General features: G+C 40.2%; 1 protein-coding gene across 1 annotated transcript; it reads right to left on the reverse strand.

Moving 5' to 3' along the window:
* Positions 1–71: 71 nt before the first annotated feature.
* Positions 72–10,698, reverse strand: mov10l1 (Mov10 like RISC complex RNA helicase 1). Its single transcript, XM_041038255.1, has 25 exons — positions 10,513–10,698; positions 10,039–10,198; positions 9,653–9,765; positions 9,260–9,447; positions 8,888–9,025; positions 8,345–8,659; positions 7,910–8,107; positions 7,344–7,458; positions 6,834–7,011; positions 6,662–6,732; positions 6,468–6,559; positions 6,274–6,329; positions 6,069–6,163; positions 5,912–5,990; positions 5,641–5,822; positions 4,953–5,099; positions 4,551–4,672; positions 4,361–4,460; positions 3,736–3,882; positions 3,325–3,498; positions 2,960–3,109; positions 2,642–2,749; positions 1,051–1,191; positions 825–916; positions 72–99 (listed from the first exon to the last, which is right to left on the reverse strand). Exons 1-25 carry the CDS (start codon positions 10,696–10,698, stop codon positions 72–74), a joined length of 3,375 nt encoding a protein of 1,124 aa, XP_040894189.1.
* Between the last annotated feature and the right edge of the window lie 2,761 nt (positions 10,699–13,459).

A 13,459-nucleotide genomic window follows, 5' to 3' on the forward strand; every position in this document is an offset into this window, starting at 1 on the left:
AAGAGGGAAAAAATAAACTTAAGAGAGTCAGATTCATGGAGCTGAGAACCATCCATGACTGTAACATGCTCTTATGTACGCTTTTGCTCCTCTGCACCCCTGTGGGAGAAAAAAAAAGAGGTGGTTGATTATTGGCCAAAAAGAAAAAAAAAAATTATAACCGTAATTGTTAATGCTCTTGGTAGTAATTTTAAACTCCCTGTGTATTTTCAGTCACATGAAGTTTACTAAATAAATGCTTTGCTGGGTAATGACTTTGAAATAAAAAGTGCACCAACCGTAAAACAAGCAGATAAAATTTTTACCAGAACACAAATATATTATATATAAGTAGTATCTGTCACATATACATCACGTTTTTGATTCAAATTATTCGATCGCACATCTAATTCTTTTAGCTTTATAATGATAATTATGCACTCAGCGGCCCCCATATTAGTTACACCTGTACAATCTTCTGCAATTCAATACAACAGCTCTGATATAAATTCCTTTACAAAGACTACAAAGTTCAGTTGGTGAGGTCATAGTTAAAGGTGGTGGTGTACTTTACTCCTACATTATATACATAGGTGTTTATGATTTTTTGTCCTATATGAAGGAAGACCCCCAATAACTATGACTTCAATGCTAAAACATATAATAATAAACAGAGTAAAAAAAATAAAAATAAACAGACATTATAGTTATCATAGTGATCATAAAAGCAAACTTTGTGGCAGAACATTTGTTTAGGGGCATACCTAATAAAGTGGCCACTGAGTATAAATATCCATTATAAATAGACTATATGTGAAGACTATACAGCTGATCACGTTACATACATCTGAGAGTCTCTTAGGGAGGGAGGGGGGTCACAGCCCAGATACACCCCATTGATGAAACAGTACTGCAGCAGAGCCCTGAAGCATACATCCTGGAAACAAATATAGACATTTAAAGTACTTAACAGGCAGGATGTAGTGTATAACACACTTGAATAAACAAAACATACTTTATAAGAGTAGGATTAAATGAATAAATGAGTCAATAAAGTGTTTTGTCACTTACCCTAATGAGAACGTGGGGGTTTCCAACGATTAGGAGCAGGGCTCTGGGACGAGTGATGGCCACGTTGAAGCGTTTGGGGTTGGCCAGAAAACCGAGCGCACTCTGCAAATCATCACTCTGCACTGATTCATTAGAGCGCACCTATATTATAAGACAATGAATAAAGGGAATAAACTATTTGAAGGCTATGACTGATTGTCTGTACTCCATGGACGCTTTCTCTTTTAATTTGAAATGGATAACAGCGGATAATACGATAACTTGCTTGAATGTAGAGTTAAGTTGGAGTTTTTGTTTCTTTATTACAGCTTATAATTTTATGATTATTGAAAAAAAAAAACAATAATCATAAAAAATATATATATTATAGTTGACATTTTTCTAGTTGACTGCAACTATTATCAGTTTAACTCACATAGTAGTGAATTGCCAAGTCTTACTGATTGACACACCTGGCAAATCCTAATCACTAACAACCATGATCTCAAGGTGCTCTACTAAAAATCAAGTTTTAAGACCAGACTGTTTAAAAGAGTCTATGGTTTTTGTAGCTTTTTCACCATGGGCAAATTGGCCAATGGTAAACTTCCAATGTTTTATATCTGCTTTTGGTGTAATGCAAAGTGTGCTACTTTTTACAAAGTTTATACTGTACATAAAGTTTCACAAGAAGAGAACATACCGTAATAGAAATATAATAGAATTCAGGCACCATTAGTTGATATTGTGCATACAAACAAATACTGTTATAATGAACTGGAACTGTTTTGTTTTTAGTTTGGCAACGCTGATGTCAGTTTCCCATGAATACGTTATTTAGATTATTATTTATTTTTATCTTTTTTAAATGCCTGGGTGAAATTTTAATGCATTTGCATTTTACTCACTCACTCACTCGCACATACACACACACTTGGCTGTACAAGGTCAAAAAATAGCAATGATTGCTGCCTTGCCCGTCTTTACCATCAGACTCGCGTCCTCACCGATTTGAAGAAGGGAACGGGCATACTGACAAATCACTACACTGACACATCACAACACGCTGGGAGTTTCTAGAAACAGGTGGAGTAATTTCATTTCTCAAACTTTGAAAAAGCTTGTTGCATTGATAAACACAAAGCAAGCTGTTGATACGGCAAATGATGATGACGACAATAGCAGATATAGGTTCAACATTTCACTCAACAACTACATTAACTGACCACATGGTGGCACTAAAATAATTTAAATATTTTGGTCAATAACTTCTGAACTGTTAGAAATAACCATTTCTTTCCTAAATGCCTCAGCTCACAAAATATCTTTCTGTGCAGGCCAAACAAACACGGATATCAAACCACAAAAAAATTCCTTGCACAGGCCTCACAACTGATCCATTCTTCACATTTGGCACATGCCAAGTCTGGACTGAACAAGCAAAATGTAATTAGCTGTAATTTTGACACATCATCACCACAAATGTGCTGATTACTGTATAGTGTCTGCACTTGATTAAAGTAAATGCCAATAAAAATAAATCTCTCATTCAGAGGAATGAACATTTTGATGTTTGTCATAGCAGAACTACCCACATTCTGTTTTTGCTTACCGTAGATATGATGATGACCAGGAACTCTTGTCCTTGGAACTCCTCCACAGAGCCCACTTTGATGTCAGACAGGCCAACTTTTCCCAGCAGCACTCGAATCTTCTCACACTGAAGGGCGATACGAAAACAAGGACATTTCAGGGTCAACAGTACATAAGGCTGACCCACTGACAAGTTCAAAAGCCATTTAAGCTGCACTGGAGCTGGAGCTGGAGCTGAATCTGAAACGATACTGAATTTGTGTTTTGTTTGTTTTTATAATTCTCCTAAGATGGAAAAAGAAAGTAATTCACACTCAGTCACACTGTGCAGTCTCACTTGTTTCTTGTAGGGGGCAATGATGCCAATGTCAGACGCGTCCACAGGGTTGTAGAGCTTCTTGGCCAGCTGGCAGCAGTAGAGCATGACCTGTACAGCCTCCACTGGGTTGAACCATGACGGGTTGTTACCTTCCCTCATTTCTGTGCCCTAAAGCAGAGCAAAATCACTGCAATAAGTGTGTGAGCTGAATATCCCAGCAACTTTATAATCCTAACAAATATTAGATGTGATTGCCAGGTATAGATGTAGCTATTATACTGGTAACTCAGTGCAAATACATACTCAATCTATGGTAAAGAACAGGCCTCACTCTGCAGAAGATTAGACTTGCAAGAGACATATTTCTGAAAGATTTTCATTACCCTGACACCGTGAAAGAGGAGAGGGAAGCCTTTTTTGGGCAGGATTTTCCACTGGCACAGGGAGTCTACTATGGCCCTGGGTGCTTTAAAATACAGTTCCCCCTGGTAAAAGAGCTTGGAAGGCAGCTTGAGCAAGGCCTCATGAGAACGGTAGTTGTAGATCAGCTTGGTCACCTGTAGTAATAAAAGAAAAAAACTATGCTTTACTGTGCATCACTATGCATACAGTGTACACATGTAATCTTCAGTATATTCTTCTACAATGCAATAAACAACAGAACTAAAAAAAAATAAATATATAAGTACAATGATTTCAAAATAAAGATAAATGCAACAATAAACGTAAATGCTTCCAAAGAGCACTGTCAAAGTGCTAATTACACATTAGTCTTTTGATTGCAGTGCACCTACCAGCTTAGGGTTGTATCCCCAGTCTTGTCTGGAGTACAGTGGGTTTGCCATCAACCTCTCCAACAAAGACACCCCCAGGCCAAAAGCAGTGGCCAGCTTGGACTTCACTATTGGACCAAGCTGACAGGGGTCTCCAGCCAACACAATCTAAGCAGACAAGGGTAAAGAAAAAAAACACAAGCAAAGCTCTGGCATGTTATCAAAAATTAGTGAAGTTCATTGTTTTCTGTTTTAATTAGTTTTCTCCTAAAATATACCACTTTATTTTTTCTAGAGGTGTTTAATCAGTATCAGTTTAATCAGTTTAACTGATTTGCCAAGCATACAGAAATGTGTATGTGGAATGCCTTCAGCCAGTAATGGTCTGGAAAGTGTAAAGAATAAAAAAAAGTCAGGAATAAATATGAAGATAAGGAACATAACTGTACTGAATCATAAGTGAAGAAAAAAAAAAAGAAAATCCAGATACAGTTGCTCTACTGTGCATCCACAGAAGAAACATGGCTGGTGAAAATTTCACCTCTTATCCAAATATGCTATGATTACTATACTGCACACAAGACAAAAGTATAATATTGGACTTTAAGGTCTGAATATAGTCAGTGTATGTATAATTTCTGCTGACCTGTCCATCTCTCTCTGACACAAGGCTCATGGGAATCAGAGACTCTGGCTCAGTAGCCTGGCCGGCTTCATCCAAGAACACATGGGTAAAATGTCCCACTCTGAGTATAAACAAATTAACATTTAGTAAGCTGAGTCTAAAGCGGGAGAGAAAGAGTGTTAATCTCTATCCACTACAGCCCAGGCCTCACCGTAGCCCTATACTATGGAACATGCCAGCGCTGGAGCAGGTGCTGACCACAATCCTGTGAAAAGAGGCATGACGGATGTCCTCTCCTGCCCTCGAGTACTGTCTCAGCACTTCTGGGATTGACTAGGGAGAAACACAGTCACCTGAATTCAGCATGTAAATTTTAGATGATAAAGCAAGGTACTAAAGGTAGATGCAGACAGAGCATGCTACCACAACCTCATCTGTTATTTAAAAAGGATCACTGACAACTGTACCGCCCTACCTGGTGGCACTGGCATCTGTACAGACCTTACTGCACACCGGGACATGCATATTTTCCCTTTGATCATACATAATGTAACTCAGATGCCCCCAGCCAAAATACTACTGTGAATTTCATTTCCCTGCTGCTGTTCAGTACCTCGTCCTGCCTACAAGATGCATTGACACGAGCCAAACTTGCAGCATGCAGGAAGCCACTCTCATGCAGGCGGATGCAGATGAGGTCAGCAGCACTGTTGGAAGGAGTACATACGAGTACCCGACTACTGGGAAGAAAGTGGTAAACCTGGAGGTGGAAAGACTTTATGAAGTCACTCAAGTTGGGGGACCAGAGTGGGAGAAAACTTGACAGGCAAACAAGCTAATGCTGACAATTTCACACAATTGAAGATAAATTTGACAAAGTTCATAAGCTGTTGAGAAGTTTTCCATCAATACCAGTATCTTCAGATTGTTTCAGTTTTCCTTGTCCACACGAACATTAGACCATTTTTTAGATTTATCCATTTGGACAGTATTTCGGAAAAACTTTTGCCATAAGTGGAAATGTTGGCTGAATGTGGACACCAAAGGATAAAATAAGAAGCCACAAATTAGGTACTACTTCAATAAATTAAATTGTTAAAGAACACATTGTGTTATTAGTCTAATTATCTCTGACCAAAATTCCCAAAGTTAGGACTGATTTATTATTATTATCATTATTATTACACACATTATGATCAATTTAGCAGGTTTCTCCTAAATGGCTAGGAATTACTCTAAGCCTGATAATGAATATAGCCTTTTGTTAAGCAGTATATTCTATAGTACTTGTATGCATCCACCTGTAGTATGGCCTCTATGAGAGTGATTGTCTTTCCAGTGCCTGGAGGTCCAAAGAGCACATAAGGAAGGGGCCGACACTCTCCTGCCAGGATCCTCTTCACTGCCTCTCTCTGAGGACCGTTCAGGTCAGGGTTAAAGAAGTGCCCTTTGCTGGGGATGGGTTTTGATGGCAGCCTGCCATCTAAAAGAAATTACACATTTGTCATTGATGCTCGCAAAATCATCCGATATGTAAAGGCAAAGCTGAAAATGAAACTGAAAATTAAATACCTGTGCTTTTAGTTTGTGTGGCCTTTGACTCCATGTTGATGGAAATGCTTGACACCTTTCCGTTTTCCATGGCTGGAGCCTGGTTTTCAGATACAGTTACACTTAATCAATAACTAGACTAACCACAAATTAACGTTTTCGATTATTCTTTTTTCACCTCATTGTCCTCTCTTGTTTTGTTTTGGTCTGGCTCCTCTATCCATTTTCCTGTCCACTGAGGGGTTTGAAGAGATACTCTGGAGGGGAAAAGAACTGCACAACAATGGGACAATTACATCAGTTTAAGTCTGACTACACTACTTTTGAAGTGGACCTTCAGAAAAACTTCTGTGTAGCTCTCAAAGACAATGGCCTTAGCTTACTCTCTCCAAACTGTTTCGTCTGGTCAAGAGCATTATGGCACCGCCTCATGGTCACTCTGGAAAAGCAAGCAGTCAAAATATTCATATTACTAGCAAACTGAATCAGATCAGCTATGGCACATTATGTCTTGTTGAAATGTTAAAGCATCATTGAGGCAATCTGCGATGATTTTAAGACTCCCCTTTATCCTCACCTATTGTAAGAGAACTCGACATCAAGTGGCTCTCCGAGGTAGCTGCGCTGAAACGCTGAGTTCACTCTCAAACTCACATCCTCATTGTTGATCTGTGTCAGAAAGTGCATCAGATTAAATCTACATTTAAGGAGCATTTATGTTTGATTATACAGAACATAAAAGATGCTTCAGAGTATTAAATATCTCTGTACCTCTGTGACATAACTAATGTACTCCATTACCATGCCGTCACTCCGTGGTTTCTTCAGCACTACTCTGTCACCTGTAGAAAAGGCTTGTCAAGATTTGTGTTGCACAAAAAAACTCACAAAACGTCTGCAGTGACTCTGCAATAATAAAGAAAGACATCAAAGGCCTCTTAACCTATATTGAGAGCGGGTCTGCCTTCAGCCAACCCGAGGACCTCTAAGTGTAGGTTAAATGCTCCTTTCCTGAGAAAGGCTCCATTGATTGTAAATTCTCTCAGTTCCCTCTCCGCATGCAGCTCTTCCAGCCAGAGAAGAGCTGAGAAGCGTGAATGCATGTTGGATGGTGAGAGCACCTGAGCAGACACACACAGCAGGAGAAGGAGAATGTAATATTGCAACTGATCCCCAGAGGAGAATCAAATTTTTCTTTCAGAGCAACCTGTATTCTCGAAATAGATCCAGCATTTCACTCCTTTGCTAGGGAAGTTTTTTGGGGTTTTTTTGCTGATTCAGAAAAAGATGATTCACAAAGTAAATAAATATTGGTAGGCTCCATTATCCAAAGTTTCTTGATACACCACTAATCAACACATCAGCTGTAGAGGCAGCCCTAATTCAACTTTTAATCTGCAACTTTTATGACACTATTCTTCATGACCATATACTTCATCATGAGTACGCTCACCTCTCCTAGGCAAGGCTGAACCACCAGCACGTCGCTCTGTGCCTCCACACAGTCTTTCAGAGACTGAGGCACCGGGTAGTTCGGCAGAAAGTTTGGCAGCCGCCGCTTAGGAAGCCTAGAGTGGGAAAAGCCAAAGTGCAACAAGTGAAGTGACATCATGAATTCAATATGTACAAATAAGAGCCTGTGTTTCAGAGACACACAGAAGTCAATGGAATTTTAAAAAGCTCTTTATAGCAGACTGGGCACAGCAACTAACAGTTATACTGATATTTAATATAAGGTTCAGTTTGTGTATCATTCGTTCAACTGATTCATTTCATTCTAGATACAGTAAATCAAACTGATCATGATTTCATCTCATTTTTGAGGATACTGACACATGCAAAATGATAAGTCCGTGTTTGCAGAACGTGAGAATATTACTTCAAACTAGCAATTCAAAAAGAACAAACATAGCAAACAGTGAACATAAGCATCTGTAACTAAACTTGTAGACAGGTACGCAACACATTTCAAGCTCTGTGCTCCTTCTCAGGCATCAATGGAATCATCTGATTTGATACCTTGGTGTGTATTTTGGAGCAGAGACAGTGACCACGTGAGCAGGTATTGCTGGGACCACAGGAGCGTCACTGGGAATGTATGGCGCAAAAGGCTGCAGCAGGTTCTCCTCCTCACTGCCCACTGTGACCTCCAGGCGCCTCCCGATGGTGAAAGAAGAGAAATGCAGCAACAGTAGCTCGGCACAGCTTCCCAGGCTCCTGAATAATTTGCCACACACAGAATTCAGCTGTACAGACGACATACTAACAAGAGCCTCACTGAGACACTTGACACCTAACTGAGTGGAGCTCATTTTATATGGCACGACAGCAGGCTCCAATGGAGATGAAGCCAAAAGCTTCCTATTCTACATTCGTCTTTTTGATCTATTACTCCTACAACAGCTTCTGTTATTTATAATACTGCCACAACAGAAACTTTAAAAAGGAACTTACTTTGCTTGGCAGGCCACTACAACAGACAGCCTCTCTCCTGGTGGAATATCCAGCTCTCTTTCCTCCCTCCTTACACCAGGGGAAAGGATATTCTCCTTCAGCACTTCACCATTTTCTTTGTCTACCTCCTTTCCATCGCAGACTTGTTTTTCAGAAGACTCAAGAGCAGGCCCAGACTCTGAGTTGTTTTCTTGCAAAGGCTGTTTCTGTCTCCGTAGTGTGGACCCTTTGTCAGTAACCAGCCTGAACTGTTCTTCTGAGTCCCAGCCAGCAAAGTCACAGCATTTCAGCCTTTGGGTCTCTGAACCTTTATTTCTGTTATGGCAGAAAGATGAAGATTATGTAATACAGTATATTGTGCAACTGATGGAAATACTCATTTGTTCTGTAACACTGATGCCTCTCATTTTCTCTCTGAGTTGAGAGATTTCTGTCACAAGACTTGTGGCCCTAAAGTTTTAATGAAACTTGAAGATTAAAAAAAATATTCTTTTACTTTAAGTCTTAGAATGTGAATATTTTCTTGCTTCTTTGGTCACTCACTGTATCCAGAGCACCAGCTCTCGTCTCTCCCCAATCATCAGATGCCCAAACTGTCCGTAGTCTGTGACGTCCAGCTCTCCTTTGTTTTCCAAGATGTTCTGCAGTTCATTGTCTAGGAGTCGTGTAGAAGAACTCACACTGCAAAAAAATAAAAGCCTATCAGCCTGTATCACCCATAACAAAGTTGAATAAACATAGTAAACTGAATTCCATTTGAAGACATCACCTTAGGAAGTCATCGTGGGCATTTTTTTTTACATTTCATAGATCAAAGGATTAATAGAAAAAAAACATCAGCAGTTTAATCAATAATGAAAATAACTGTTAGTCACAGCCCTACAAACACACATGTCTAAACACTGCGGTCAGTACCTTGGTAGACAGGGTGCCATGCACAGGGCCCTCCAACTGTAGATGGATTGACTGCTCTCCACCATTACCAGGTTAACCAGATGCCCTGGCAAAGGCTGATAGTTGGCAGGCAACAGGAGAGAGCCCAGGCTGAAGAACACACTGTCATCCACCACTCCACTGTTGCTATTCACACTTGTCACACACACCTAGGGAGAGGTGATCAGTCAAAGGAGACAAAAGGAATCTGTAACCAAACAAGGTTTTAATCTTGCTCATTTGGATTACAGCAACAAGAATGAGCTTTTAAACATTCACACTTCAGCTGAATTACTACATTTTACAATTCACATATGAAAAAGCACTGAAGTCTAATGAGTGGGCACAGCCTCAAACTTTCAATGATGCAATTACCTGGTCTAGGCGGCAATAGCGTAAAGGGGCCACAGAATGAGCCTGGGTGGTCCACTGGGTGGGATTGATAAAATATTTTGCTTGGACCCAGTCTCCTTTCATTGGCTCATAACCTAAGAGAAAGGAGAGAAAATACACAAAGCGTGCCAGCGGGCAGGGAACTTAACATCAGCCTTCAGCCAAGTAGTAGTAAATTTTGGTGTCGCTGTAAGTTTGTCTAATCCACTTTCAGTCTGTGAGCTAACCAAACACCAACTATAAAATATAGATTGTCATTAAATCACACACACACACAAATGCTGTCTGGTGCTCAATAGCTACACAAATCATCATGGGGGTCAAGAAACTCACAATTTCAGTGTGTGAAGTACAGTGAGTAGCAGTACCTTCCCAAAGACTGCAGCGTGGGAAGTATGTGGTCTGGTTTATGTAGCCACCATCTCCATCAAATGATGTGACCGTGCCAATGAGAGGCCGCAGCTGCATAGTGTCTGCTTCTAGGGAGGTTCTTCCGCCATCCTCCCAAGCATCTGCACACTTCTCCACCTAAATGGCAGGATTAAATGGTCCACGTCTGACAAAGCTCACCAAGAGAGTTTTTGTTTCTCTAACTGAAGCAATGTATGTAGTGGGAACAATAAACAAGCACTTGGTTGCAACTCTTGCTAGAGTCAACTCTTAGCTAACAAGACATAAAAAAGTACATTGCCATTTGGATTCTGGCATTTTATAAACTAAGCTCTACTTAGATATGTGTCATATTATGCACACATAGGAAATATTGTAAGCCTTTTTACAAGGTTAACATAACTTGAATGTTGTTTGCAGGTTGATGCTTGAACTAAGCAGAGGTTACTTACCCTTAAAGCTTTCCATCCCCCTTGGGCACCATCTCTTACTGCTGTGCAGTTCACCAGGTCCCCCTCTTTCAGTGGCATCCCGCCTAACACCTCTTCACTGGTGAAGTAGACTGCATTGTCTATCATGCCATAGTCAAGGCACAGCTGGGTCACCACACTGCCCCGCAGGTGGCGAATGTCCTCCATGTCTGACCACCAAAAGAAATTTGGACCAAAAATGACATGACAGCAAATGGTGTGGTTCAATGGTGATATGCAGTGGTTCACAACACAATACATAAAAGTTAAGCCAGCTAAGTGAACTTTATTTGGCTATACTTTGTAGGAACACTGCATTTACCTTGTGTACCGGAAAAAATGTCTTCGTCCACATCTACTGTCCTCCACAATGGAGACACCAACTTGGACAGCATATAGCGCACAGCAGTAAGCATTTCTGCGAAAATGTGTCTGAAGTACCTATAAACACTACGAAAACAGGATAGGACAGCTTTTAAACATCGCAATCTGTACTTTGATACTATATGTTGGCTACTGGTTAACACGTTCAGGAACCGAAAATGGCTCATTAAAAAAAACAGAAACTAATTTATCCAAATAGTAAACTTCTCCCACAATATTAACGCGTTAGCTTAAAAAAAGATGCTATTTTGAGCGCTCAAAGCTAACGTTAGCTAAAGGTTACCTTGGCTGTGGCGCAAAGGGCAGCGTGTAGACGAAAGTAATTAAAACATTATTTAACAAACGAAGGGCTGGTGAAGCTTATTTAAAATTACCGTTCTCAAAACAAAATATTAAACTACAGTTCAAGGGATGGGATCGAGCGCTCTCGGCAGTTTCGCCCCGACCACGGCGCGCTTCTCGGGCACACGTACGTGCGCGGGGCCGTAATGCCAAGTTTATGACGAGGTGCGGTGCTGCGCGAGATTTGGTGAACCCACCCAAGGTGTGCTGTGCATCCCATAATTCACAGTCTATTCCGCCAAACCAACTACATTTAGCGTTTAGCATTGTAGGTGGGAAATTCTGGTTTAAATTTAAAACTTAAGGTAGTCAAAGGCCTAAAAGCATTAATAAGAGCAGTGATGATCACTTAACCCTAGATAAATTCAAGTCATCCTGTTGTATGATTGCAGAATTGGCCATGTGAGGATTTAAATACTGTGCATTTACAATATAACACCAAATGGGTATAATTGGGGTTTTTATACACCGAGCGGCGGTCTTTAGCTAATATGAGGCTCATGTCTCCCCTTCATCTCCCCAGATCTGCCATTCTCCGTCCGCCCACCAGATGTCCCCGGACTTTTTTTCCAGTCTTCGGCTCCACTTGCTCAGCTGTTTCTCATTGGCAATCAACCGTGTTCCCTGCCCATCTGTTCCTATAGTTTCCTCATCGCCCCGGTGTGTATTTAAACCCGCCATTGTCACGAGCTCATTGTCTGTTCACCTGCTTTTGTTCCCTAGTGTTTCTCCTTCGCGCCAGCTACCTGCGTTTTGTTGCCTGTTCCTGCTTGTTTGCCTGTCTGCGTGTCACCTCACCTGCCTGATTATCCACCCGTCTGCCTGTAAACTTAATTTCAGCTCCACTGAATCTGCCCGTGTTTGTGTCTGTGTTTGGCTCCTCCCTACCTGTGCTCTTTCTATGAGCTTGACAGAAATGTGTCAGACCCCTATGGAAGATTTGACAGATTTTGAGACATGATTTCATATTGGCACAAACATTTTCTAAACGTTGAAAGCGCTTGATTAAAACTCTGAAATGACATGCTATTGTGGCTTGATCATCCAGGAGGTTGATGAGCAGTTGGTTTAAAGTTACTTGTTTTCCCGTTTGGATTGTTTTGCCCAGAGCATTAAAGCACCATCTGTTTACTCACCAACTGTCTCTTTCACCTCTTCTATTTTTTGTCACTTTGTGCATCTTTCCATATGAGCTAAAAGCTGGTGGAAGACTTTGTTTTAAACAGATTTTATACCTGGAAGGAAAACGTGTACTGTCCTCTTTTTTTTCCAACAACATCCTGCTGCATGTTCACACTTTACCAGAACATACACATCTGCCAGCTGTCTGGTTAAAAACTGTCTTCTGTTGCTTTACTAAATTGATGACAAACTGAACTGATGAGTCACCAGTCTGCTGATGTGATCTGATGACAAAATGTGAAATGCTCCCCTGTCATTATCCTCCCCTATTTTATGTATGTTGTCAAAGTGAACAACACAAAACTCTGTCATTCACTATTGTTTCAATGTAAAATTAAGACCTGACTTAGCAAGACATGTCTTTCATATATGATAGTGTTGCAGCCACATTTAATCCCCACCTAGCTTTGACTTTATTTATTAGAACTATATGTCACTTTAGATTCTCACTGTGTGCCTACTAAGCTTTTCAAATACATGGGTGTTATTTCTGAGTGAGTAATACCAATGGCACAAGAGATTCTGAATATCCACTGATAAATCATTTCAGTGGTCGCAATATACAACTTTCCTAATTTATGTTAGGAAGTGCTGCCAAGGGTGCAACATATATCACAGACTATAAACTTTTCATGTTTTTTTTTCTGGTAGCTTTACCATAGATGTTAATAGCTGTTATAACTTATGTCCTCTAAAACGTATGTAGATAAATATTAAAGACACTGATATTTAGTATGCACTGTGAATGTGTCCCTGTATTAACTTTAATAGCTTTCTATAACACAATGATATGTAAGTATATAGTCTTAGCATATGTCTGTCATTCTCTATCAGGCTTTCATGTTGTGACTTTCCACTGTGGCATCTGTTAGTGTCAGAACCTACCAGCCGTTTCTCAAATTCTGTCATGTATTTTCTCAGACAATAAATAAAAGTTAACTTTTACTTTCATCCAGGCAGGGCAGAAGACATGTTTTTTTTTTTTTAAAAAAAAAGAAAGAGAAAATTCCACCTTTTGTTA

The sequence above is a fragment of the Toxotes jaculatrix genome, chromosome 5 (genome assembly GCF_017976425.1).
Source record: "Toxotes jaculatrix isolate fToxJac2 chromosome 5, fToxJac2.pri, whole genome shotgun sequence".
Taxonomy (NCBI): Eukaryota; Metazoa; Chordata; class Actinopteri; family Toxotidae; genus Toxotes; species Toxotes jaculatrix.